General features: G+C 49.3%; 2 protein-coding genes across 3 annotated transcripts in view; one reads left to right on the top strand and one right to left on the bottom strand.

Moving 5' to 3' along the window:
* The window catches only part of NOTCH4 (notch receptor 4), a 47,719-nt gene extending 29,138 nt beyond the window's left edge, over positions 1–18,581 (top strand). The window contains exons 17-26 of one of the 2 annotated variants that reach the window (XM_035107041.3): positions 667–1,085; positions 2,388–2,717; positions 3,411–3,574; positions 5,369–5,591; positions 9,913–10,003; positions 10,382–10,511; positions 11,202–11,443; positions 14,932–15,079; positions 16,270–16,367; positions 16,573–18,581. In XM_035107041.3, coding sequence (XP_034962932.3) covers positions 667–1,085; positions 2,388–2,717; positions 3,411–3,574; positions 5,369–5,591; positions 9,913–10,003; positions 10,382–10,511; positions 11,202–11,443; positions 14,932–15,079; positions 16,270–16,367; positions 16,573–16,953 — 2,226 coding nt within the window. In that variant the 3' untranslated portion in view covers positions 16,954–18,581. The remainder of the gene's footprint in view (positions 1–666; positions 1,086–2,387; positions 2,718–3,410; positions 3,575–5,368; positions 5,592–9,912; positions 10,004–10,381; positions 10,512–11,201; positions 11,444–14,931; positions 15,080–16,269; positions 16,368–16,572) is intronic. The other variant, XM_088663458.1, reaches the window with a different exon arrangement.
* LOC118081012 (vesicle-trafficking protein SEC22b-B) lies at positions 18,068–24,188 on the bottom strand. The gene is made up of 5 exons (XM_035107103.3): positions 23,970–24,188; positions 21,837–21,946; positions 20,755–20,915; positions 20,012–20,158; positions 18,068–19,488 (listed from the first exon to the last, which is right to left on the bottom strand). The coding sequence occupies exons 1-5, from the start codon at positions 24,042–24,044 to the stop codon at positions 19,331–19,333; spliced, it is 651 nt and encodes a 216-aa protein (XP_034962994.1). The 5' UTR covers positions 24,045–24,188; the 3' UTR covers positions 18,068–19,330.
* Between the last annotated feature and the right edge of the window lie 2,810 nt (positions 24,189–26,998).

Raw genomic sequence — 26,998 nt, 5'->3', positions numbered from 1 at the left:
AAGATCGATTTTAGGGCAGTTCCTTATATCAAAACAGTTATACCAGGCATCCCCAAACTTTGGCCCTCCAGATGTTTTGGCCTACAACTCCCATGATCCCTAGCTAACAGGACCAGTGGTCAGGGATGATGGGAATTGTAGTCCAAGACATCTGGAGGGCCAAAGTTTGGGGGTGCCTGTTATACCAATCCAGTTTTGGGTGGACTTTCAGCTGCTTTCGTGTTTTATGGGGCTGTAAGCCGCTTTGAGACATCTTTTTTCCTATTGAGCAATGAATTAAATATTAATATTAATAGCTTGCATCCAATTAAGCTATTGTTCAGGGTAGTCTCATTTGAAATTTATGGACCTAAGTTTGGAAAGTTCATTCATTTCAACAGATCTACTCTTAAAAGGGCCAGGATAGGATAGTGCCTAATAATAGCAACAGCAATAATTAGTACTATTTTTCTAGAGAAAGAGGTTACAGAACTCACCATGAGTGCCTCCCTTATTCTCTTATAATGGCAATGGTGCCCACCTGAGAGGTGCCGGAACTGAGTTGGAAAAAAAGCCTTGGCTGTGCTAATGATTTCTAAATGCGCCATCTTGTTTCAAGACTCAAATAAAGTAGACTGTGGAAGGGTTTTTTTAATGACCTTTACTTCCCCACTCATCACTATCTAGGGTTATGATGGAACCACCTGTGAGCTGCGAGCCCCTCCTTGTGGATCACTCCACTGCCACAACGGGGGAGTTTGCATCGCCCACCCGTCTGGACTCCGGTGCCTGTGTGTGCAAGGGTTCTCTGGACGTGACTGCCACCTCCCCCCCTGCTCCTCGGGTTCCTGTCCCACCACCAAGGCCACCACGAGCTCCGAGTGCCGGCTGGTGGCAGGAGACCAGCGCTGTGACCGGGCCTGCAGCTCCCCCGAGACCAACTGGGATGGCGGCGACTGTTCCCTGGGGGTGCTTGATCCTTGGGGGTCCTGCCCAAAGCAGGAGCTGTGCCAGGCAGCTTTCCAGGACGGGGATTGTGAGCGCCGCTGCCGTAGCAAGGACTGCCTGTATGACGGATTCGACTGTGCCCCGTGGAAGCCTTGCAAGTGGGTCACTGCCAGGGGGTGTGGCGAATGGGGGGGTGTCTGGGGGGTGGGGAGCGGGGTCTAGCATTGGCCGAGTAGGACAGAGGCGGCCAACCTCTTAGGGCCGATGGACTTGTTGGTAGACTGGAGAAACTTCTGTGGGCACCAGTGAAGGCTGGTTCATTACGGTGAACTGGGCCCTGCCCCGCCAACCTTCGTGTGTCCTCAGCCAGCTCCCACCTGCCTGGCATCTTACTTACTAGTAGTTCCATGGGATGGCACTGGCTGGCAAATTTACCTTCCACCTGAGGGTGGGGGCAAATGACAGGAGAGAGCCAGCAGTAAATCACACTGTGCAAGTTGAAGTGAACTCTTTATTAGCAAAAATGGGATCTGCACAGGAGAGTCATGCCTAATGAGCACAGCAACCCATCTCCAGCAGGTCTTGCCCCCATGAAGCAGTTGCTGAGACCAAGGTCCCACGCTCCCTCACCACAGCTGCCCTCCTCTCCAGGCTTTCCCCCCAAGCAATCTGAGACTGTGCCTTCGCAAAGCTAACTTCTGCTCTCCCCTTTTCATACCTCTCCGGGTTCTGCGGTTTCCAGCAACTTGGCTTTCAGAAGCATTGCTGCTTCTGTCAGTGGAAGGGAGAGCATCTCCAGCTAGTGCGGAAACCCTAGAGAGCCACTCCCTGGCAGTGTAGACAATACTGTGCTAGATGTAGCCATGGTTTGACTTGGTTTAAGGCAGCTTCCTGTCTCCCTGTGCATGTGGTGTGTGTGCCTCAAGGCACACTTGGAAATGGACCTGAGGGTGGCAGAGCCAGACACTTCCTTGCCTGTTCTTAAAAATCTAAGAAGGACCCGGCTGGACGAAACCAAAGACCCATCTGGTCCAGCGTCCTGTTTATCACAGTGGCAACCCAGGTGCCTCTTGGGAAGCCCACAAGCCGGACGTAGAGACAAAATGGAGCTGCTTCCCCTGCCGTTTGTTTACAAAAGTGCCCACCAAGATGCTTCCTTCATGGGAAGCTTGCGAGCCAAAAACTGAAATAGACAAGTGTTCTTCTCTTGCTTGTCGTCAGCAGTCGATATTCAGAGGTAGACTTCCCTTGAACCTGGGGGTTCCATTTTGAACGTTCATGAGGTTCTGGTGTTTTTTTTTTATATAAAAGAAATTCCACAAAGGGCTGCCAAATGTAGAAAAATGAGGGGCTGGCAGATCTTCCCATCCCTATCGAGGTTTAGTGGTATAGGTGAAAAAATGTTTTAAGCACCCACTTTCCCCACACCATTCACCACGCGGCGAACTTTTCCTCCTCAGCCCTTTCTATGAGCAATATTGTCGGGACCACTCCTCGGACGGGCACTGCGACAGAGGATGCAATGAGGCCTCATGTGGCTGGGATGGGGGAGATTGTTGGTCTCATCCTGGCCCACTCGGGAACTCCGCCTTGGGCCTGGCTGTCCTGCTTCCCCGCAAGGACCTTCCCCATTTCCTGTATTCTCTGGCGGTCGCTGTGCGGACAGCGCTGCAAGTTCAGCAAGATTCCCAGGGCAGGGAGAGGATTTACCCCTACACAGGAAAGGAGCTGCTTGGAAGCAGGAGCAACTGGACAGAGGTTCAACCTGAGACTTTGGAGGAGACTGTTGGGTAAGAGAGAGCCTCCCTTTCTCTCTGTCTGCACCAATCATTCCACACAATGCCAGACCTCTTCTTCTTGGTTTTTAATTATTCCTGTAAGTTTTTGCCATCTCAGCATAGTTCATCAATTTTGTCTGCCACTCTTCTTTGGTCGGAGTTGTACCATCTTTCCATTTCTGGGCTAACAAAATCTGCACAGCCGTGGTCACGTACATAAATAGTTTCAGGATCTCTGGTCCTATGATACCTAAAAGAAAAGCTTCTGGTTTCTTAGGGAAAGTTATTTTCAATATTTCCCCCCAGTTCATTATCTATCATTTCCCCCGTCTTTAAAGGCACAGGTTTGTCCTTTAATGCTTTGTGTCTAAGCATGTTTTTCCCTCCTTGAGCTTTCCCTACAAAAACCCACTCTTTGAAGCTGAATCGGAGCAATCGACAATTAGAGTTTTCTATGGATGGATGTTTGTTCTGATTCAGCTCTAAAGCACAGCTTTTTGTGGGGGAAACCCCAGAGCAAAAAACAGGACGTTTGGACGCAGAGCTTTAAATCGCGGGCCGTGTCTGGAAAGAGCAGAGGAAAGGCAAGTGTGTAACTCACAGAGCTGCAGTTTTGAGGTCCCTGGGAAGAAGGGTTGCTCAGCTATTTCGTATTTATTTTACTTTGCATTTATTTATTTTTGGGTTTCTTGTCATTTGTTGCAGATTTACCATCTTCTTGGCCGTGGATGGGAACCAGTGCTCAGGGCAGTGCTTCACATCCCCCCAAAGTGTCCTGAATTTCTTGGCAGCCTTATCAGCCAAAGGAAGCCTCGAGTCCCTGGTGCCATACCCAGTGGTAGCTGCCTGGGTCGAGTCTGCGGGAAATGGTAGGTAGCAGATACACTAGGCCCGAATTCCTGAGAGTTTAAGGGGAAAGAGAGCCCTCCTGTCTGATTAGAACAGAGTGGAGTTTCACTTCATACTTTTCCTCCATGGAGATAAATATGGCATATACACAGTTCGCCTCCTGCCTGTTCTCACCCTCACACGAACCCTGTGAGGTAGGCCAGGCTTAAGGGACAATGCCTGACCCCAGGTTGCCCATTAAGTTTCTCTTTTTATTTTTTCTCTTTTTGTTTGCATCTCACCATGTTTGGTTGGTGCACATATGTATTTTTGAACTTTCAATAAAGATGTTACCAAAACATGAATCCTGACAAGACAGAAGTACTGCTCTTGGGGGACAGGGGGCGGGCTGGTGTTGAGGACTCCCTGGTCCTGAATGGGGTAACTGTGCCCCTGAAGGACCAGGTGCGCAGCCTGGGAGTCATTTTGGACTCACAGCTGTCCATGAAGGCGCAGGTTAATTCTGTGTCCAGGGCAGCTGTCTACCAGCTCCATCTGGTACGTAGGCTGAGACCCTACCTGCTGGCGGACTGTCTCGCCAGAGTGGTGCATGCTCTTAGTTATCTCCCGCTTTGGACTACTGCAATGCGCTCTACGTGGGGCTACCTTTGAAGGTGACTCAGAAACTGCAATTAATCCAGAATGCGGCAGCTAGACTGGTGACTGGGAGCGGCCACCGAGACCATATAACACCGATCCTGAAAGATCTTCATTGGCTCCCAGTATACTTCCGAGCACAATTCAGAGTGCTGGTGCTGACCTTTAAAGCCCTAAACGGCCTCAGTCCTGTATACCTGAAGGAGTGTCTCCACCCCCATCATTCAGCCTGGACACTGAGGTCCAGCTCCGAGGGCCTTCTGGCGGTTCCCTCACTGTGAGAAGTGAGGTTACAGGGAACCAGGCAGAGGGCCTTCTTGGTAGCGGCACCTGCCCTGTGGAACACCCTCCCAGCAGATGTCAATGCAATAAGCAACTATTTTACTTTTAAAAGACAACTGAAGGCGGCCCTGTTTAGGGAAGTTTTTCATGTCTGGTGCTGTATTGTTTTTAATATTCAGTTGGAAGCTGTCCAGAGTGGCTGGAGAAACCCAGCCAAATGGGTGGGGTATAAATAATAAATTATTATATTATTATTAAAAGAAAAAAGAAAGTTCTTCCTAACATTTAGAGTGTATGATACTGTTTTAAGTCTGTTATGTGGATGGGGCTTTGCTTAAAAAAAAAAGAAGGCAAAGCAAGCTGGGAATCTGGAAATTATGGCATATCAGGGGGGAGGGAAGAGGCTCCCTTGCCCCCTACCCAAAGGATAGCCACAAAAAGGCCACTTCTATTTAGCAGAAAAAGTTAGCCAGGGGGGGGGGGGGAGTTTGATTCAGAATGTGCTCCCAGTCCAGATCAGGGTTCTCACCTCATGCCATTTTCTGCTGGAAATGCCACCTCTGGCCTGCTATTTGTCTCCCCCACCCCACCCCAATTGCTCTTTGCAGCACCGTTCAGGGCAAATACCAATGGATCTTTACCAGATAATTCTTGCCAAACCACAATTCCCATAGTCACTGTATATTCCTGCGTATAAGACTACTTTTTAACCCAAGAAAATCTTCTCAAAAGTCAGGGGTCGTCTTATACGCCGGGTCGTATTTCTTATACGGCGAGGGTATTTAGAAGGAAGCCGTGCTTAGGAAACTGGTATGGAACTGATATAAATCGGTAGCGCAGATGGGATTTGGTGAGGGGGGCTCCTGTTTCATATTCTCTCTCCTCCCCACCACCAGACCCCCAGGCCTCCGTTTCCCATTTTTCAGGGCCTCTCATATACGGCGTTGGTGCTGCCGTTGTGGTCATAGCGTTGGCCGTCTTCCTCGGAGTCTGGAGGATCCGCCGGCCGCAGAGGCGCGAACACGGCTCCATCTGGTTCCCCCCTGGATTTGCTCCACACCAAGCCAAGAAGCGACGTTGCCGCCGGGACCCGGTGGGAGAGGATGCCATTGGGCTCAAGTGAGTATGAAAGGCGTGGCTGGTGGCAGCCAAACAGCGAGGATGACTTGGGTACTCAGTCCACTTACTTGCTGGTTGCCATTGGGCGGAAAGCAGGGAAGCTGAGAGGTGGTTGAGCCAAAGGCAAAGACAGACAAAGCATCCTGATTTGCTTAAGGGGCTATTATATTTGCTCAAGGGGCGATTAGCCGACATTGCAACAAGCCATTGCCCCCCCCCCCACCTCATGTTCCAGTTCATTATCCTTTTGGGCAGAGGCAGATTTTGGAAGCACAACTGCTTCTGTCACACTGGGCGCAGAGTCTCGGGGCGCCATAACTATGATGTAGAACAGGGGTGTCAAACTCAAATTCATCGGGGGCCGCATCAGCAGTTTGGTCACCCTCAAAGGGCCGGTTGTATCTGTAGGACTATGTGTCCACTCTTTATTATCATAAATTATTGTCACTGCATTCAATTATTACTGTTTTTTTGTAATAATGTAAGTAATAACTAGCTCTGAAAGCAGAAACATAGTCAGAGTAATGGCAAGTAGATATTCAAATGTACAATTATTGTACAATTTATTGAAAAATGATTTTTGGTAACTGCACTGGGTGGTGGAGGCTCGCTAGGATTTCATGCAGGACCTTTGCAGAGCTACTAGTACCTGAAGATGCTGGGGTCCTTCTGCATGCAGGACAGATGTTCTGCCAGTGAGCCACCACCCTTCACCAAAGGGACTGGCTGAGGTTGACTCACTGGAGCTGCTCTCCTGGTTCCAGGGTTTAAGGGCCAGAAGTATAAAGCAGCATCCTATGTTTCTGAGGAGAGGGAGAGGGAGGGGAGGGAGGGAGGGAGGGAGGGAGGAAGAAAAGAGGGAGTGGGAGGGAGAGACAAAGGAAGGAAGGAAAGAGGGGAGAGAAAGAAGAGTAGGAAATAAGGAAGGGAATAAAGAAGGAAAGAAAAAGAAAGAGGGAGAGAAGACGGAAAGGGAGAAAGAAGGAAGGAAGTAGAGGGAAAGAAAGAATAAGAATGAGGGAGAGGAAGAAAGATGGGAAGGACGGAAGGAAGGAAGGAAGGAAGGAAGGAAGGAAGGAAGGAAGAAAGAAAGAAAGGAGGGAGCAGGAGGGAGAGAGGAAGGAAAGAGGTGAGAGAAAGAAGAGTAGGAAAGAAGGAATAAAGAAGGAAAGAAAAAGAAAGAGGGAGAGAAGACAGAGATAAAGAAGGAAGGAAGGAGAGGGAAAGAAAGAATAAGAACGAGAGAGAGGAAGAAAGAAAGGGAAGGGGGGGCTGTCGCCGCCTTGATTCAGCGCCAGAAAAGAGCGCGAAGGGACCCAGGGGCAAAAACATTTCCCGTGCAGCGTGAGGCAGCGGGTGTCCGTTTTAGGAGAAGTGCGTAAAGCCTCAGAGTTGCACGTTCGTGAGGCTGAGCCGCTGCTGAGCTCACGTAGGCAAGAGAAGGAGGAGGAGGCGGCTTCCCGGGTCGGTGCCCGGCAGCACCGTGCGGAGAGTGCCGAGCCTCTAGGACGCAGCAGTGCTCTGTAGCACTTTGAATCCTCCTCCTCCTCCACACGGCGCTGCTGGGTGCTTTGTCTGTGCTTCAGCAGCAGCAGCAGCAGCAGCCGTTTCCAGGCGCCGAGCCGTGGCAGGAGGAGGAGGATTCAAAGTGCTACAGAGCACTGCTGCGTCGCAGAGGCTCAGCACTCTCCGTGCAGCACTGCCGGGTGCTGACCCGGCAAGCTGCCTCCTCCTTCTCCTGCTGTGGCTCGGGGCGCTCCACGCAGCGCTGCTCCGGCCGCCTTTCTAACCCCCCCCCCCCGGCCCCAGCTGTTTGTCGGCGCTTTGTCGGTGCGGTGCTTCAGCAGCAAGGTCCCGCTGCTGGGTCCCGCTGGCTGGGGCGCTCGGCGGGCCATATGATGAGGTCTGGCGGGCCGGATTTGGCCCCCGGGCCTTGTGTTTGACACCCGTGATGTAGAATGAAAGGTGAGAGGCCGGGGGGGGGGGACCACTGATATTTGAGACCTCCAAAGTCTGCCAATGTTTTGGGGAAACGGGTTTGTTGCATAAGACCTCTCAATCGACTCTCCTTACGCCGCTGAATTTGCCAGTATGTGACATTGAATGCTGCCTCCAAAACAGTGTTACACGTCTGCATCTATGAGTGGCGCGCAAATCCAGGGGTTCCAGGCGTTTCCCCAGGGTTGTGTTTCCTTTTGGATAATGAGACACAGCAGAGACTGTGATGTCTTTATGATAGATGGTTTACCTCCACATACAGTCGAAGGTTTTGGCTCCCGAATGCTGCAAACCTGGAAGTGAGTGTTCCAGTTTGCGAATGTTCTTTGGAACCCGAATGTCCTCCGCGGCTTCTGATTGGCTGCAGGAAGCTCCTGCAATCGGAAGCTGCGCCTTGGTTTCTGAACGTTTTGGCAGTCGAATGGACTTCCGGAATGGATTCCGTTCAACTTCCTAGGTCTCATTGTATATGAAACCTGAGCTTGCGATGGAGGGGTTCGCTGCATTGACATGCCAAAAGGGTCTTGCTCCTCCCATTGCTGCAGCTGTGGAGTCAAACAGAAATCAAATATTATTATCAAACATTGCTCTAACTCTCCAGCCTGCTGCTTTACCTCTAGGTCACATCACTGCTCTCCAATTCTTCTTTGCCTTTTTTCTCCCTTCTCCGTATCTGCGAATTAAGGGAGGGCATTTGCCGTCTCTCACAGATCCCTTTCCTTTGTTCTCTTACACCTCACCAGGGAGCTAGACAGGCTATTCCAAAATTTAGAAGCCTTTATTTGATTTTAGCACTTGCTACCGGTAGATCCAGGGATTAAGGCTGAGGATGAATCCTGACAAGACAGAAGTATTGTTTGTGGGGGACAGGGCGGGGGTGGGGGACTCCTGGTCCTGAATGGGATAACTGTGCCCTTGAAGGACCAGCCTGGGAGTCATTTTGGACTCACTGCTGTCCATGGAGGCACAGGTTAATTCTGTGTCCAGGGTGGCTGTCTATCAGCTCCATCTGGTACGCAGGCTGAGACCTTACCTGCCCGCAGACTGTCTCACCAGAGTAGTGCATGCTCTAGTTATCTCCTGCTTGGACTACTGCAATGCACTCTATGTGGGGCTACCTTTGAAGGTGACCCAGAAACTGCAATTAATCTAGAATGCGGCAGCTAGACTGGTGACTGGGAGCAGCCGCCGAGACCACATAAACACCGGTCCTAAGAGATCTACATTGGTTCCCAGTACGTTTCCGAGCACAATTCAAACGGCCTCAGTCCTATATACCTGAAGGAGCATCTCCACCCCCATTGCTCAGCCCGGACACTTGAGATCCAGCGCCGAGGGCCTTCTGGCGGTTCCCTCACTGTGAGAAGCAAAGCTACAGGGAACCAGGCAGAGGGCCTTCTCGGTAGTGGTGCCTGCCCTGAGGACGCCCTCCCATCGGAGGTCAAGGAGATAAACAACTACCTGACATTCAGAACATTCCTGTTTAGGGAAGTTTTTAATCTGTGATATTTTAATGTATTTGGTATTTATTGGAAGCCGCCCCAGAGTAGCGGGGGAAACCCAGCCAAATGGGCGAGGTATAAATAAAATAAAGAAGGCTGATCACCGAAGAATTGATGCTTTTGAATTATGGTGCTGGAGGAGACTCTTGAGAGTCCCATGGACTGCAAGAAGATCAAACCTATCCATTCTGAAGGAAATCAGCCCTGAGTGCTCCCTGGAAGGACAGATCGTGAAGCTGAGGCTCCAATACTTTGGCCACCTCATGAGAAGAGAAGACTCCCTGGAAAAGACCCTGATGTTGGGAAAGATGGAGGGCATAAGGAGAAGGGGACGACAGAGGACGAGATGGTTGGACAGTGTTCTCGAAGCTACGAACATGAGTTTGACCAAACTGCGGGAGGCGGTGGAAGACAGGAGTGCCTGGCGTGCTCTGGTCCATGGGGTCACGAAGAGTCGGACACAATTAACGACTAAACAACAACAACATGGAACCTTATGGCTGAAAAAGCTGTTGAAACCAGGTCTCCTATGCCCAAGTCGAACAATATCGTTCAATAACTGCGGGAGGCGGTGGAAGACAGGAGTGCCTGGCGTGCTCTGGTCCATGGGGTCACGAAGAGTCAGACACGACTAAACGACTAAACAACAACAACACAAAAATATAATAGTAATAATAATAATAATAATAATAATAAATAATAAACACCGCAAACTCATAACAGTAGCAGCAGCAGCAGCAGCAGCAGCAGCAGCAGCAGTACAGCCTGGGATCTCTCCTTATTCCTCTCCATTTCTTTCCCCTCTCTTCCCTGCAATGCAGGCCAATGAAGCCGAGTGCTGAATTTGTAGATGACCCCGACATGTGCTCCAGCCCCCACTTCGATGGACCACTGAACTATGCAGATATGGAGGTATTTGGTCCGGATGAGGAGGCAGTGGTGCTGCTAGGATTGGGACGGCAGAGTGCATGTCCAGAGCCCTACAGCCCTACAGGCAAGGCAAGGCCAGGGCCAGGACCGTTGTAACAACTTTTAAAAAAAGAAATCAATATGTTACAAAGCACCATAGTTGGGCCATAGAGAAAGTGGCGGGGACGAATATGTCCCCTTTTACTCCCCCCCCCACAAAGGAACAGAGAAGGGTCACATTTGTTCCCACCTGGGAACAAGGTAAGCAGGGAGGATGGCTGGCATGCAAGGTGGCAAAGGGGAGATGCCCACATTCGCAGCAGTGCCCATGTTGTCCGGTAGCAGGGACGGAGCAACCTTTTTATAGCCTCTTTTGTACAGGGTGATGCAGATGCCGTCTCGATCCCGGACCGAGGCCAGTCTAGGCCAAAGAAGCAGGTGCAGTTCAGCACACCGACCTCAAGCCAGGAGAAGGACCCCAAGCCGAAGGCCGTCAAGACTCAAAAGCCAGGTAAAGAGGGAAGCAGGCCTTCAAGGCAAGCCATCAACAACAAGGCAGGAAGTCCCGCCCCTGGACTGGATGTAATAAGGAGAGACTCTGCCCTTGGGGGGAGGGTGGGCAATATAAATATAATATTATATCATAATGAATTAAATAATAATAATAATAATAATAATAATAATAACAACAATAATAGGAAAGATTGCCTTGCAAATGTGTATATTTGCCAGAATTGCACACATAAATGTGTATGATGGGAGAAATTTGCACTAAACGGCTGACAAATTTTCATGAGGGGGCTTTTCTTCTTTAAAAAAATTGACTTAAAAGAAATATTGTTTAACAGAAAATTGAGAAGACATGGACTGAATGTCTTAAATAGTTTCCTTTTTTAATGTAACCGGCAGATGGAAAACCAGAAGCCTTTTTTATTTTTCTCTAATGCTTCTTTTCCTTTTCTCGTTCTTTTCTCTCCCTCCCTCCCTCTCTTTCCTTTCTTCTTCTTGTTTTGTTATCTTACTGAGATTTTAAGAAACAGAAATCTTACCAATAAACCAAAAAAACAGATAAATAATAACACTGACAAACTGATGAGGAAATCTGGGGAACAGAACTCGAGATTGGGAAAATGAGAGGCAGAGGGAAACCGCAATAGTTACAAGTCTGACCTTCACGAAACGCCCTTTTATATCCCTCCAGTTTGTGGCCTAACCCCTATGATGCCATTGGCCCATTCTCCTGGATTGGACCTGGAGGGATCCTGGGCAGAGGGGCAGAGAGGAAGCCCTGGAGAGACGCCCCTTCACTTGGCAGCTCGATTCTCCCGTGCTGATGCTGCCCGCAGGCTCCTGGCCTCCGGTGCCGACGTCAACGCCCGCGACCAGTGGGGACGGAGCCCCTTGCACAGCGCCATCGCGGCCGATGCGCTGGGTGTATTCCAGGTGACTAAAATAAAACGGAGGTGCAGGGGTGGAATGACATCACACTCCCGGAAGGCCTTCTCCATACAAACAAGACTCTTTGAACACAGAGGACAAGGCTATCATACTGTTCACAATGGCCATGTTCTCTCCCTCCTCTGTCAGAGGCAATATATGCCTCTGAAGAGTACAGTGGTACCTCGGTTTGCGAACGCAATCTGTTCTGCAGAGGCGTTCGCTCGGCGAGGCATTCTGCGTGTGTGTGAAACCCCGATAGAGTGCTTCTGCGCGCGCGCACGCTGCACAGATCGCTTCTGCACATGCGCGAGCTGCGCAGATCGCGTCTGCGCATCCAACGCCGCAGAACCCGGATGTAAACACTTCTGGGTTCGCGGCGTTCGTAAATGGAGGTTTTAATAAACGGAGGTAGGCGTAAACCGAGGTTCCACTGTACTTGCTGGGAATCGCAGTTGGGGAGGTGGGTGCACTCAGGTTCTTCTCAGGCTTCTCGGGGGCGCATCTGAAAAAGGCAAAAGATTTACACAATCTGAAGAGAAACCAGAGTCTCAGGGGTGCATCTGGTTGGCCACTGGGAGAACAGGATGTCAGACTAGGTGGGTGTCATTGGACACAGAGGAACGGTGGGAGGAACCAGCTGGGGAACCCCCAAAGGAAGAAGGCTGAGAGCCCCGGGAGTGGTGGTGGGACAATAATGAGTGGTCAGGGGGAAAAGACTGGAAGGAGGAGTTGTGGGAAGCTGAGGAGGTAACAGGGCTTGGTGAGCAGGGAGACTCTGTAGCAGAGAGAAGTCCAGAATCAGAAGCAGGAGAAGAGGGAGGTCAAGAGGCAGAGATGAGTCAGGCTGGTGAAGAGTCATAGGTTGTCTCCCCTTCCTGTTGCGACAAGCTCCCCTTCCCTCTGGTCTCCCAGGACCAAGAGAGGCATGAAAAGAGCAGAAGAGAGGTTGGCTGCACGTAGGCGCAGTCTCAGATTGCTTGGGGAAAACCCTGGAGAGAAAATGACCTTTTAGGAGGAGGTTACAGGTAGGTAGCCGTGTTGGTCTGGATCGAAGTAAAATAAAAAAAATTCCTTCAGTAGCACCTTAAAGACCAACTAAGTTTTTATTTTGGTATGAGCTTTCGTGTGCATGCACACTTCTTCAGATACAGTGAAATGGAAGTTTCCAGGCACTTATGTAGAGAAGGGGTGGGGAGGGGTGGGGATGGGGAGGGGGGATCACTCAGAAGGGTGGTGGAAATGGGTGATTGACTGACTGATAGCTGTTGATGACCGCAAACGACTGCAAATGGTTTTGCATGAAAAAGCAAGGGTTGAGATGGCTGAAGATCGCTTATCATGTATAATGAGATAAGAATCCGATATCTGTTCAAACCAGGTCCCTCCATGGTTTTGAGCTTGGTGATAAGTTGCAATTCAGCAACTTCTCTTTCCAGTCTATTTCTGAAATTCTTTTGTAGTAAGACAGCTACTTTGAGATCTTGTATAGAATGTCCTGGGAGATTGAAGTGTTCTCCTACTGGTTTTTCTGTCTTCTGGTTCCTGATGTCAGATTTATGTCCATTTATCCTTTGGCGTAGGGTTTGGCCTGTTTGTCCAATATAGAGAGCTGAAGGGCACTGTTGGCATTTGATGGCATACACAATGTTAGAGGATGAGCAATTAAATAGTCCTGAGATGGTATGTTGGATGTTGTTGGGGCCAGTAATGGTGTTGTCTGGGTGTATGTGGCAGCAAAGTTGGCATCTGGGTTTATTGCAGGCTCTGGTACCAGTGTCCATGTTAAGTCTGGTGGTTGTATTATTGTGGGTGAGGAGTTGTTTAAGATTGGGTGGCTGTCTGTAGGCAATGAAAGGTCTTCCTCCCAGAGCTTGAGAAAGGGAGCTGTCATTGTCCAGGAGAGGCTGTAGATCTCTGATGATGCGTTGTACTGTTTTAGCTTGGGAGCTGTATGTGATGACTAGTGGTGTTCTGTTATTTTCTTTTTTGGGTCTGTCTTGCAGCAGGTTCTCTCTAGGTATCTGTCTGGCTCTGTTGATCTGTTGTTTAACTTCATCAGGTGGATATTTTAGTTCTAAAAAGGTTTGCTGTAGATCTCTTAGGTGAGATTCTCTGTCTGTAGAGTTGGAACAGATGCGGTTGTAACGTAAGGCCTGGCTGTATACATCCTCTAACATTGTGTATGCCATCAAATGCCAACAGTGCCCTTCAGCTCTCTATATTGGACAAACAGGCCAAACCCTACGCCAAAGGATAAATGGACATAAATCTGACATCAGGAACCAGAAGACAGAAAAACCAGTAGGAGAACACTTCAATCTCCCAGGACATTCTATACAAGATCTCAAAGTAGCTGTCTTACTACAAAAGAATTTCAGAAATAGACTGGAAAGAGAAGTTGCTGAATTGCAACTTATCACCAAGCTCAAAACCATGGAGGGACCTGGTTTGAACAGAGATATCGGATTCTTATCTCATTATACATGATAAGCGATCTTCAGCCATCTCAACCCTTGCTTTTTCATGCAAAACCATTTGCAGTCGTTTGCGGTCATCAACAGCTATCAGTCAGTCAATCACCCATTTCCACCACCCTTCTGAGTGATCCCCCCTCCCCATCCCCACCCCTCCCCACCCCTTCTCTACATAAGTGCCTGGAAACTTCCATTTCACTGTATCTGAAGAAGTGTGCATGCACACGAATCTCATACCAAAATAAAAACTTAGTTGGTCTTTAAGGTGCTACTGAAGGAAATTTTTTTATTTTACTTTTAGGAGGAGGTGTGGGAAGCTAAAGAGCTAACAGGGCTTGGTGAGCAGGGAGAGTCTGTGGCAGAGAGAAGTCCAGAATCAGAAGGTAAAGAGGAGAGAGAAGCTAAAAAGCCAGAGATGAGTCCATAGAATTGTAGAGTTGGAAGGCACCCCAAGGGACATCAAGTCCAACCCCCTGGGATGCAGGAATCAGGAGTCCAGCTGGTGAAGAGTCACCTGGTTCTGCTGCGACAGAACCAGGAGAGGCAAGAGAAGAGCGGAGGAGAAGTTACCTTTGTGCAGGCACAGTCTCAGATTGCTTTTGGGGGAAAACCTTGAGGAGGAGGGGCTTTGGCAGTTGCAGGGAGGTGGGGCCTTACAGTCTCAGCAGCTGATCCCCATAGCTGCCAAGTTTTCCCTTTTCTCGCGAGGAAGCCTATTCAGCATAAGGGAAAATCCCTTTAAAAAAGGGATAACTTGGCAGCTATGCTGATCCCTAACAGGGATGAGTTGCTTTGCTCATTAAGCCTGACACTTCTGTGACAATCCTGGTTTTTGCTGAGAAACAGTTAACTCCAACTTGCTCCGTGTGATTTGGTGCTGGCTCCCTCCTGCCTGTGGGCCACATCTCAATGAGACTGTGGTAAGAGCATAAGGAGAGCTCTGCTGGATGAGGCCAGCGGCCCACCGGCAGGAGTGAGCCAGCAGCGAATTTTTTTAAGGGAACATTTTCTCCACAGATCCTTCTGCGGCACCGGCATACGGACTTGGACGCATCAGCGCACGACGGCTCCACCCCCCTCATGCTTGCCACACGGCTTGGGGTTGAAAACATGGTGGAGGAGCTGGTCTCCAATCACGCCGACATCAGGGCTGTGGATAAGAGAGGTGAGGGCATTGCTTGACTGTGTGCTGAACCCAAAATGGCATGTCCCAGAAGGCCTGCAAATGGCATCTTGGTGGTCAAGATAACACCAAAACTAATAGTTAGTTGTTGTAGGACTGAGCTTATATATATGTCTGTGCATTCACTCGCTTTGGTGTATGCTAATTGGGTCACATTGATGCTGTGATTATCCGTGGAGTGACTTTGGGCAGTTGCCACCTATGGCCTCACCAGCCGGGTGTGATGGGAAGTTCTGGGTAAACAGATCTATGCTTTTGTTGTTGTGACCCCATGGACCAGAGCACGCCAAGCACTCCTGTCTTCCACTGCCTCCCGCAGTTTGGTCAGACTCATGTTGGTGGCTTCGAGAACGCTGTCCAACCATCTCGTCCTCTGTCGTCCCCTTCTCCTTGTGCCCTCCATCTTTCCCAACATCAGGGAGTTTTCTCATGAGGCGGCCAAGGTATTGGAGCCTCGACTTCAGGATCTGTCCTTCCAGTGAGCACTCAGTGTTGATTTCCTTCAGAATAGATAGGTTTGATCTTCTTGCAGTCCATGGGACTCTCAAGAGTCTCCTCCAGCACCATAATTCAAAAGCATCAATTCTTCAGCAGCCTTCTTTATGGTCCAGCTCTCACTTCCATACATCACTACTGGGAAAACCATGGCTTTAACTATACAGATTTTGCTTTGTGCATAAAGGATGCAGAACTGTTTGCTTGGGTGCAGACAAGCCATCCCCTTGCTGCGGCATCCGTTTCACATCTGGGAGACCTGGCAGGCTGATTTGCTGTAAGTTAGGGTTGCCATATTTCAAAAAGTGAAAATCCGGACACGAAAGTTTTTAGTTTTGCCCAGACTTGTTGAGCTTTTTCTTGCTAAATCTCAAAACAAAAAAATGGAAGTATTTGAGCTATTTTTAAGGAAATTCGCCATAATCTACACTTCCGACATGGGTTGCCATACGTCTGGATTTTCCCAGAGATTTCAGCAGTTTCCATCTGGGCACCGTTTCTGACTGCCGTGTTCCGGCTATGCCCGGACGTATGGCAACCCTATGTAAATCTACACCAGGGAGCTCCTCCAAGGTGGTTTGGTTTCGCTGATTGATGGCGACTTGGCCAAGATCACCCAGAGAGCCTCATGGAATTCAATTCAGTAAATCCCTGTACCGGTATTATCTGTCCCACAGGAAAAACGGCCCTCCACTGGGCTGCGGCGGTCAATAACACCCGTGCCACCCTTGTCCTGCTCAGAAATGGAGCTGATAAGGACAGCCAAGATAATCGGGTAGGTAATGTATTTCTGCTCCTGCTGTCTGAAAACAGACATGCAGGGGTCTGCATGGGGTCTGCTAACAAGCCTCAGCACCTTTAACAAACAGCATTTCCCCAGCATTCCTTGAGGGAAGCCATGGCTGTTTTATAAGCATGCTTTAAATAGATTTGTGCAGATGTGACTCTTAACTTTTATCTATTTTGCGCCCTTCCATCAGGCACAGACCCCGTTGTTTGTGGCTGCCCAAGAGGGGAGCTACAAAGTGGCTTCCCTTCTTCTCCAGCACGGAGCCAAGCAGAGCATCCGGGACCACGTGGGCCGCCTCCCGAAAGACGTGGCCCTCGAGCGCCTCCACCACGACATCCTGGCCCTCTTGGACTGCCCCCGCCCCTCCCACGTCGCTGGCCAGCAGCTCTCGCCACACAGGCCACGCCCCCAACCCCACCGGTCTGCCGGCAACCCACGCAGGTTAAAGTGGCAACCTGGCAACCAGCGGCTAACTCCGGTCCTAGAGACCAAGGGCCCTTTTAAGGATCTCCCCGCTCCTACGATGCCGATTGGCCAATCAGAAAATGCTGTGGGGCCACCCGACGAGTGACTCTGCACCCTCTGGGTCTGGGTTGGCCAGAGGCTACAGCTGCGAGTCAGCGACAGCGGACTGAGCCATGGCGTGGCGCTTCCTGATGAGGTCATGCAGGGCTGGGATGATGTCACAGGACGGCACCACAAAGGAAGGCAATTCAGAGCCGAGAGGCGCCAGAGGGCAGATTTAGACGTCCTGCATGGAGGAACGAGGAGGATCTGGTGTGACATTGGAGAACTGTCTGAGAACACATCTGAGGTCACGCAAGGGTCTGTCGCAATGACGTGTCACACAGCTTGGAGCGTACAGAGAAATCCTTGATCATAACTCGCTGTTGGATAATGGTGGACGATCTCAGGCTACTGGGGTCAGAGTGGTCTTTCGCCCTGCTTCCCCAAGCTGCAATTCCCCAATATACGCGCTGTCATAGTTTGCTTTGCTTTTCCATTGGTCCAGAATCAGATAGACCAAGGCCTCGCAGTGATTACACACCATCCCTGCCACGTAGCATAGCTCAGCTCTGCCTCCTTAGAACCTCGAGGGCTCCTTAGGAATCAGAACCAGGGATCTGCTCTCTTGCGGCTAATCTTCCCTGCTCCTCCTCCCAGCACCTAAAGAAAATTATCAGGGAGAAGGAAGGAGCTCTGTCCCCCAACCCTGAGAAAAATTGGGAGGTGGCCATAAGAAGAACCATCTAGTCCAGCGTCCTGCTTTCACAAGGACCAACCGAATGCCTGTAGGAAGACTGAGCACAAGAGAACTCTCCCCGTCTGCATTTCCCCGTAACTGATATCCTGTGGCAGTGGAGGATGAGTATAGACATTGTGGCTCATAACCCAAAAACAATTGAAGCAAGTGAAGATTTTCCTGACAGTGTCCTGGGGAAAGGATTGGCTGCAGTCCTAGAAAAGTTAATTTTAAAAAAGAGCTAGTTCAGGGTGTCCGAAAAGGAAAACTACTTCTAGTACCTTTGCGATATAAACCAGTTTGGTTCACGCTTGGTTTAGATTTATCCAAATTATTCTTAGCCATAGACACACACACACACATTCAGCATGTTGCAAGCGGCTGTGATGAAGTATAAAATATACTTAGGAAGGCTAAGCAAATATCAACATCCACACACAAAGCAGTTTTAAGATATATTTTCCCCAGCAATTATGATCTTTTAACTTAAAAGCCCAAAGAGTCAAAACAAAACAAAACAAACCATGCAAGCCAACAAACCTGAAAATGAGCTAGAAACTGTTGAAAGTTCTACAAACACACCCAACACACAATAAAACCCAAACTTATTTTGCATTCAGTTCACCCAGAAATCATTAGGATGACTTTTAGGCGTGGTTCAGAGATTTTTGAACGAATTCAGTCCGCTTCGCTAAACCAAACTGGTTCATTCGAAGCACTGCCCGCCCCCCCTGCCCCCGGCTAATTTCAGGCGTGGCAGGCTCGCCTTTAAAGGCCGGTACAAAAAGGTAACCCACACCTACACTCTGCACATGCTCAAGGACACTCTCCCCTTGTGTCATCAAGTCACATATCCTTGGATTGAAAATTGGGTTCTGCACTGGCTCTTGCTGGAACTCCGGCTGAGCCCTGAATATCTGAAAATGTACTGCTAAAATAAATGTACTAGCTTCGGAGTTTTTTTTACGAGCAGTATTTTCTTCTTCCCCCGCCCACTGTCAAGTCGCCTGCTCCCAGTTTCATGGAAAATAACATTTATTGAAAAAGCACCATGATCTTAACTCAGAAACTTTTTTTTCAAGCATCTTTTTTTTCAAGCAGGGTTTCTCTGTCTGCAACAGCTGCACCAACATATCTAACTTGGTGGTATTCAGAGCTTCTACAGCAAGGAGGGGAACACCTGTGGTTGTTCCTGAACTATAACTCCCAGCATCTCTGACTAATGGGACATAGTGGCTGAAGCAGATGGGAGCCCATCAACATCTGTAGAGGAACAAGTTCCCCACCTAGGTAGTTTTGAAGATGCCATGGGACTCTGTGCGTAGGCTGTTCTTCTGATCTGCCAAAACAGGGGCTCCTCTCTCTTCTCCCTGTCCATTGAAAAGACAAAGGAAGCTGCAGAACTCTGCAGGTTAAAAGCAAAAAAAGAAGTAACCACACTCATCGCAATTACAAACAGTCCCTTTTGCTGAATTTCTCTCAACCGGTTGTCATTCCAGGTTGAGCCGCAGGGTGGCAAATGGTGCCATACTTGAAAATAGTAACAAGTTCCACAAGTTCTCATTTCTCCCAGAGTTGCTACAGCGGCCTTTTGGCGGAGGGCAGAGCGAGGGGGGCGCAGAAACACACCCCCCCCCCGCTCTCTTCACAGATCCCCGTATGAGGCAGGACCAAAGAAGGAGGGAAGAAGGAAGGCAGCGCTGGGTCACACCAGCCACCAGAAGCGTATGTAGATCATAAGTATGACAAAGACAAGACTGGTAGCGGCAGCTTTGGCGTAGGCGGAACGGCTGTTGAGGAGTTTGGCGTCATGGCGGTATTTCTTGGAGAGAGTTGACAGGTTGCTGGCCTTGGAATCCAGAGCTGGAGGGCAAATGGAGGGGGAAAAAGAAGACAGGGCTGGCTAACAGACATTTAAAAAAACCCATAGAATCGTAGAGTTGGAAGAGACCACAAGGGCCATCCAGTCCAACCCCCTGCCGGGAAGGAAACACCATCAAAGCATTCTTGACATATGCCTGTCAAGCCTCTGCTTAAAGACCTCCAAAGAAGGAGACTCCACCACACTCCTTGGTAGCAAATTCCACTGCCGAACAGCTCTTACTGTCAGGAAGTTCTTCCTAATGTTTAGGTGGAATCTTCACTGTTTTTTCTCATCCCGCTCGCCACGATGAGCGGCTAACCCGTCATAGGCGAGTATGTCCAGGCTCGGATTTCCTCCCAAACCTGGGGCTGCGATAACCTCGCATCCACCCCACCCCCCAAATTAGAGAGATGTGGGATTTTGCTCTGCGACTTCCCATACGCAGGACCCACGACACGCAGATCACTGCATACAGACACAGATCTCCCCACAGCACCGATCACAAATCCCCTCTCCCCATACCTGATAAGGCCTCTCCGCGTTGGAGCACCTCTTCAATGTTGGTCACCATGATTTTCTGAACATCCTGTAGTTCCATGTTGATGCTGCTCAGGTGGCGCTTGGACCAGGTGTCCAGGTAGGATTTCTTCAGCTTCTGGATATAGAGGTCTTAAAAATATATATAGGAGGATTTCGTGGATTGGCAACATCTGAGATGAACTACTACTGGGCCACAGGGACTCACTTTTTGGGGGTGGGTGGGTGGGGCTGAGACCACTTGCCTAGTGGTGTTTTTGGGGGGTTTTTTGCACTGGTATCCTGCCTTTTATCTGTGTAACAACACTGGTCCAAGCTCACCCAGTGGGCTTCATGACTGAGTGGGGATTTGAACCCTGCTCTCCCAAGGTCCTAGGGCAGCATTCTGGCCACTACTCCATGCTGTGGTGTGTACATGTGGCCCAAAGTGAATGTGGGTCTGCTTTTATTTTTATTCCAAGTTTTGGAGGGGGTCAGAAAAATTGGCTCGAGGGAGCAGGCAAATTAGCTCATTACCCACCCACCCCAAAAAACCTGGAGGCTGTCCACTTCTCTTCTAGACAAATAAAATAAAAGTACACCCCAGATCCAATATCCACCGGGACTGAACTGAAGGTCTACTGCTTGCAAGGCAGGTAGGAGTTTTGTGTTGCCTGACACAGTTTAGACAATGAGGACTAGAAGGCTGGCGGGGTGGGGCTGGAGAGGCTCCCCCAGTTAGTACGCACCAAACTCGATGAAGGCGTACGGCCGTGACACGGAGGACACCTTCTTCCCATACAGCTCCCAGAATTCGGCTTGCAGCTCCTCCAGGAAGGCGAAGGCCAGCTTTTTGGAGTAAGCAGCTTCGCACAGCGTCAGGTAGCAAATGCCCTGGCTGATCAGATAGCTGCAGAGGAGGAAGAGGGCGCAGAAGGGAGGAGGAAGGGAAATTGTGATCCGGCTCGTTCAAGCGAGCACAAACAACCTCACAAGCAAGTTCAGGGAAAAGTTTCTAGACCCTAGGAATTTGTAGCAGCGCAACCGCACTAGTAAAATAATGCAAATAATCGACAACGTTGGGCTAGCTTGCATGAATAAACGAACCATCGTCTCCCAATTGGGAACACAGGTGAAGGTGGTTTAGAAGCAGCAGCCGGGTGTCACGTGGAGCTGTACGAGTCACACCATTGGTCCATCTAGTTCAGTGTTGTGAAATATGATTGGCAGCAGCTCTTCCCCATCGAGGAAAGAGGTATTTTCCAGCCCAGCTGCCCAGGAACGCTTTTTTAATATAGGCAAGCAAGGGGATTGGACCTTCTGCATGCAAAGCACATGCTCTATCTCTAAGTTGGGGCCCCTCCAACTTCTCTCAATTGTAGCTTCCCCCAGTCCAGGCGGGTTTCACATTCAGGATTCGAACACAGGGCCCCCAGCACTCTAAGTGAGAAACACGCATCCGCAGCAGGGATGGGGGAACCTGCGACCCACCAGCTGCTGTTGGACTCCAGCAGACATCAGCCCCAGCCAGCATGGCCGGCAGCCAGGGATGATGGGAGATACCTTGGGCAAAAGATTCCTGCATTGCAGGGGGTTGGACTAGATGACTCTCGGGGTCCCCTTCCAACTCTATAATTCTAAGATACTTCTATGAATAACATCCAGAGGGAGCCGGACCCCCTACCCCACCCCCTGCTCTAGGCCAACAGGCCTACTACCCTGTCAATTCCAAGACTGTTATAGCATCTTTTAACAGTTTGCAGGTTCTCAAAAGATATTCCCTTTTAATACCAAACTCCCTCCTTATTTCTGAGAAACACTGGACACTTACTGGAAAGTCATCGCCCCAGCCTGCAAGGAACAGCGGTTCGGCGAATGCTCCCCGAGCTTCCGGAAAAGTTGCTTCGCTTGGCTGTGATATTCTTGGAAGTTCCGGTTTGACTGCGGAGGAAATAATTTGGAATAATACCAAGGGGATAAGGCTATATCGGAGACTATTGGCCGCAATGGCTACGTTTTCATTGAATATTCCTCTGAATACCAGTTTCTGAGAGCTACAGGTAGGAAGGCTGGTGCTGTTGCTCTCCAATGGTCCTGCTGTTGAGCTTCCCAGAAAAAAAAGGCATCTGCTTGGCCACTCTGTGAACGGGGTGCTAGACCAGGGAAGGCCGCTGGCCTGATTCAGCCGTTCTGTTTTTACCCTGGTCTTGGATACTCAAGAGGTATATTTTTACGACCCACCCTTTTCCTGTGGCTGCAATTTGTTTTAAACGATTTTTTAATGTTGCATTTGAAACTGTTGCAATGTTCCCTTGAGGCATTAGGGTGAAGGTTGGGAAACAAATCAAATTATTATACAGTACTTATAACACCGCAATAATTCGCCTCCAGCAGCAAAATCTCTTTGCATGGCAGGCTGCCATTATTGCACTGGATTCCCTAGGCCTGTTTAGTGAAAAGAATAACAGTCTTGCTGGATAATCTAGTCCAGCAACTTGTTTTCATCACTTGCCAGTTAGCTGCCCATTTTTGTTAGCTTCTGAAGGACCCCTGTGATCTTCTCCCAAGTATCTGGTATTCAAAGATAAACTGCCTCTGAGCAAGGAAGCTCTCTTTAGCAGTTATGGTTCACCTGCCTAAAGCTGATTCTATATAGGAGTGTGTGTAATGAAGTGCCCACCTAGCAGTTCGAAAGCACATCAAAATGCAAGTACTGTAGATAAATAGGAACCGCTACAGCGGGAAGGTAAACGGCGTTTCCATGTGCTGCTCTGGTTTGCCAGAAGTGGCTTTGTCATGCTGGCCACATCACCTGGAAACTATACGCCGGCTCCCTCGGCCAATAATGCGAGATGAGCGCGCAACCCCAGAGTCGGTCACAACTGGACCTAATGGCCAGGGGTCCCTTTACCTTTACCTTAATGAAGTGCCGGGGAAATGCAAAATTAGCCTACAATACAAAGTACACTTGAAGCGGTCTCCTATACGTTGGAGCAGCCCTTTTTGCATCAAGGGCCGCGTTTGCCCTCAGCCAACCCTCTGGGGGCCACATGCAGGCAGAGGGCGGGCCCAAAAGTGGGCACACTCATCTGCCCACACATCAACTGGGAGGCAGGAGAGCGATTTATTTTCCAATGGCCAAGGAAGGGTAGATTTGTAATGCAGGAAGCTGCCTTATACTGAGTCAGACCACTGGCCCACCTAGCTCAGTACTGTCAACACTGGCCGGAAGCAGCACTCTGGGGTTCCAGAGTGAGGTCTCTCCTAACTGTAGCTGGAAATGTCAGGATTGAACTTGGGACTTTCTGCAAGCAAAGCAGATGCTCCACTACTGAGCATTCCAAATCAGGGCACCATCTTACTTTTTAATTAATTTATTTACGGTATTTAGTTCTGCCTTCAAAACCCATGGGATCTTGAAGTGGGGCAGAAAAATTACCAAGAGGAGGAGTGGGTCCAGATCAGGTCCCCCCAAACTGGCATGTATCCACCCCTGCTATACATCATATTATTTATTATTTATTATTATTATTATTATTATTATTATTATTATTATTATTATTATTATTATTATTATTATTATTATTATTTCTACACAGAAAGGTGTATCATTGTTTTTCAATTGAGTTTCCTTGCAGATGTGTGTACACGATTGCAGCCTTCAAACAGACAGACGCCCCGTTAGTTACGTTTGGTGCTATTAATTGATTTGTTTAACACCCCCAATCCACGTGCACCAATGTCATAAACCCCTACCTGAAACAAGGTTTGAAAGATCACTCCCCCCCCCCACCAACAAAAAGACCCCACGTAGAACAAAACCAGGTGCAAGTAAGCGAAAAGGGTCCTAGAAAGTTGAAACGTGACTCTTGAGAGGAAAGGATTTCCTAGTGGTTAGAGCTGAGGGGGTGGGGGCGGAGATGCCCTGTAAGACCCGGACTCCTGGGTTCCTGCTTCCTCTTACCTGCTCCGTTTCTTGCATAGAAGCTGCCAGGAGAAGCCCGTCTTGGACCCGGCTAATCATGGTAAGCAAGACCATCCTGACTTTGGGGGGGGTGTCCTAGGATTTTTTTTTAAAAGGGGAGGGTACTCTGTATCCCTCTCCCCCTTCCCTCCGGAGGCTGCTGCCGGACCCGGACTCCCGGCTGACGTGGCCGACGGGAGGGATGCAAATCGCGGGCGAAACGGGGCGGAGCGACGCCGCCAAGAAGTTAGTTTGGCACCAGGCTAGTTTGGCGCACGCCCCGCCTGGCCTCCGAAGGTCTCCTCCTCTCTTTCGCCTTGGAGGTAATATCCTGCTATTAATATCGTTTGCAGCTGCAGCAGCAGCAGCATCTCTTTAGCTTGTGTTGATTTTAGTCATTGTGGGAGTTTTGCAATATATATATGTTGCAATTAGTATTATATAGCTAGATGGGCTGAGCTGCTTTGGCTATCGTGGCTGCATTTGGCTTTTTTTTTGGCAACTTCGATTATTTAGCGTTGCATTATCTTGGTCGTGGTTTCATATTATTATAATGCAATTTGCAAATAATAATATTTTGCAAGTTACTGATCAGAAATAGCAATAAGGCAGACTTCAAAAACAACAGGCACCAGTAAATTACCAAAGTACAAAGTAATGATGCCAAAAAAATAAGCGGAATTAACTTTTTAGGTCGTCTGGTTTGGGCTATTGTGGCATGTTGCGCTTTTGTAATTTATTTCGCAAAACTTACAAACCACTCAAAAAACGAGTGGCTTCTTTGCTGCACCGAGGGTGCTTGCCAGCTTTACAGTGCAGTTCTACATAGGTCTACTCTGTGTTGTAAAGTTTAAGTTCTGCTGTTAAAAACTGCAGGCGCGTTGAGCTGAGGGGGCTTCTGAGCCTGCACAGAGTTCCTTAGCCCAGAGGTGCATGGAGCTTTCCCCGCAGCATCTGTTTTCTTTGGAATGGACACCATTCACTCAGTTATTCTTGAAAAGCCAGTTGTTGCTCCCTAGGCTTATCTCATTGTTTCCCAGCTGTCCCCTCCCTCCAGCATCCCACCCCCCCAAGTGCTCATTTGTAGCATTTCCTCTGCTCCCCCAGCTTCAAATGCAATTGCACAGGAACACAGGAAGTTGGCTTATGCCAAGTCAAACCATTGGTCCGCCTAGCTCAGTATTGACAGCACAGACTGGCAGCAAGGTTTCAGACAGGGGGCATTCTTACCCCCCCCTTTTTTTGGAGATGCCAGGAACTGAACCTCGGACCTTCTGAAAATGCTCTGACCACTGAGTGACAGCTCTTGGTGCTTGCAGAGACTGACACCACTGTCTTGTCCTGCCTTCTGTGGAGTGTCCCTTGACGCAGGCTGCAACGTGGATGTTGAAGGTGGGTGCTTCTAGACAAGGGCTACATCTCACAAATGGGTCGCTCAGATCCAGTTTTCTGTGCGCATCACTGGTGCATGGCCACCCACCCACCCACTCATTTTTGAATGCATGTGTTCTTCACAGGCATTCTATTGTTTCCTGGCCCGGGGCGAAAGTAGGCTTTATTTCAACCGGGTCAAAGACTCAGTTTGGCACAAACCCCCATGTGCTGGGAGCTTCCACTGGGGCAAAAAAACCCCAGCTAGCCCCCCTGTAGCTACGGCTCTGCCTGGTGGCCATACCAGTAGCAAGGAGTGGGGTGTGCTGGATGAAATGTTTTGGTGCTGTCTTCTTGGCCCTTTTGTGGGCATTCACACAGGTAATCCTGTCCCCATGCCTGCACACTATTTTAAAAAATGGACAGGAAGTGTGAAACTGCAGTTATTACAAGCTCCTAGTTTTCATGTTCTACAATGGCCTAGAGGGATGCTTGTACTTTCTGGAGAGTGAGCAAGACTGATGTGCTTTGGGCTTGCCTCCCTCATTTTTGGTATTATTATTTTTTACATTTTTAAGACAGAGGTCTTGCGGAAGGCTGACATTTGGCTATGCCAAAATTCTGATAAAGGGGTCTTGGGTGAGACCTCTGCATTAATACCTTTTAAAAGGTATTCAGTCACACGTGTTAAGCAAAAAGCTCTTCTGAACGAGGGTTGCCATATTTCAAAAAGTGAAAATCTGGACACAAAAGTTGTTGGGGGGGGGGAATATTTTTTGGGGTGTGTGTGTGCAAAGTTGTTGAGCTTCTTTTGCAAAATCTCAAGCAACCCGGGTTTTCGAAAACTCCACCCGGATGCCATTTTCAACAGATGAATCCTGGCTGTGTCCGGTCATCTGGCAGCCCTATCTGAACAGAGTTGCCAGAATTCCAGTGTGCTTTTGGCACGTGCCTGTCAAAGGAAACAGACACGCTCCATATTGTTTGGAAACAAAACGGTTTTGCTCCTATGACCAATTGTACAGAAAGAGCAGAGAACAGGAGAGTGTGTGTACATAGGCCCTTAATGTTAAAGGGATAAAGAACAGGTTGGCATTTTGATGAGGATGCTGACATCGTACGATCAGTGCAAAAAAAGTGCATGCGCCTACAACCCTGGGCAAAGTATACCTCCACCTGCAAGCACCTGACAGTCTTTTTCAGGGGCTAATAGCCACAAGACAGTGATAGCTTGCCTCTGACTGCCAGTGGGTGGGAATCACAGGTGAGGAGAACAGGGCTGTTGCACTCAGGTGGGCTCTGCATGTTCTGAAGAGGAATGTGAGAGGCAGATGGGGCTCATCAACCTGGGAAAGGAGCCCATCTAGGAGAAGGAAACTCTGATCCTCAGCCTCCGCTGCCTTGCAGGATATATTCAGGGGAGGAAAAGGTTCAGGAGTAACCCAACACACATCCGGAGTGGGGTCCCTAAGACGGTTGGATGGCGCCTTGTACGCCTTCTGGTGCCAAATGCCTTGCTCTGCTTTCCTGTGGACCAAATCAGCGAGGGCAAGAGGGGAGTCTTGTGGTCTGAGCACCCCAGGGGAGGTCATGGAGGAGGTACATTTCTTGTTAGCGCCTTTGCCTTTGATTTTCCTGCCATGTGCTCTCTTCTGCCC

The sequence above is a fragment of the Zootoca vivipara genome, chromosome 2, assembly GCF_965207765.1.
Source record: "Zootoca vivipara chromosome 2, rZooViv2.hap1.1, whole genome shotgun sequence".
NCBI lineage: Eukaryota > Metazoa > Chordata > Lepidosauria > Squamata > Lacertidae > Zootoca > Zootoca vivipara.
Note: the sequence above shows the minus strand (reverse complement) of the source record. Positions and strands in the feature narration are given on the sequence as shown.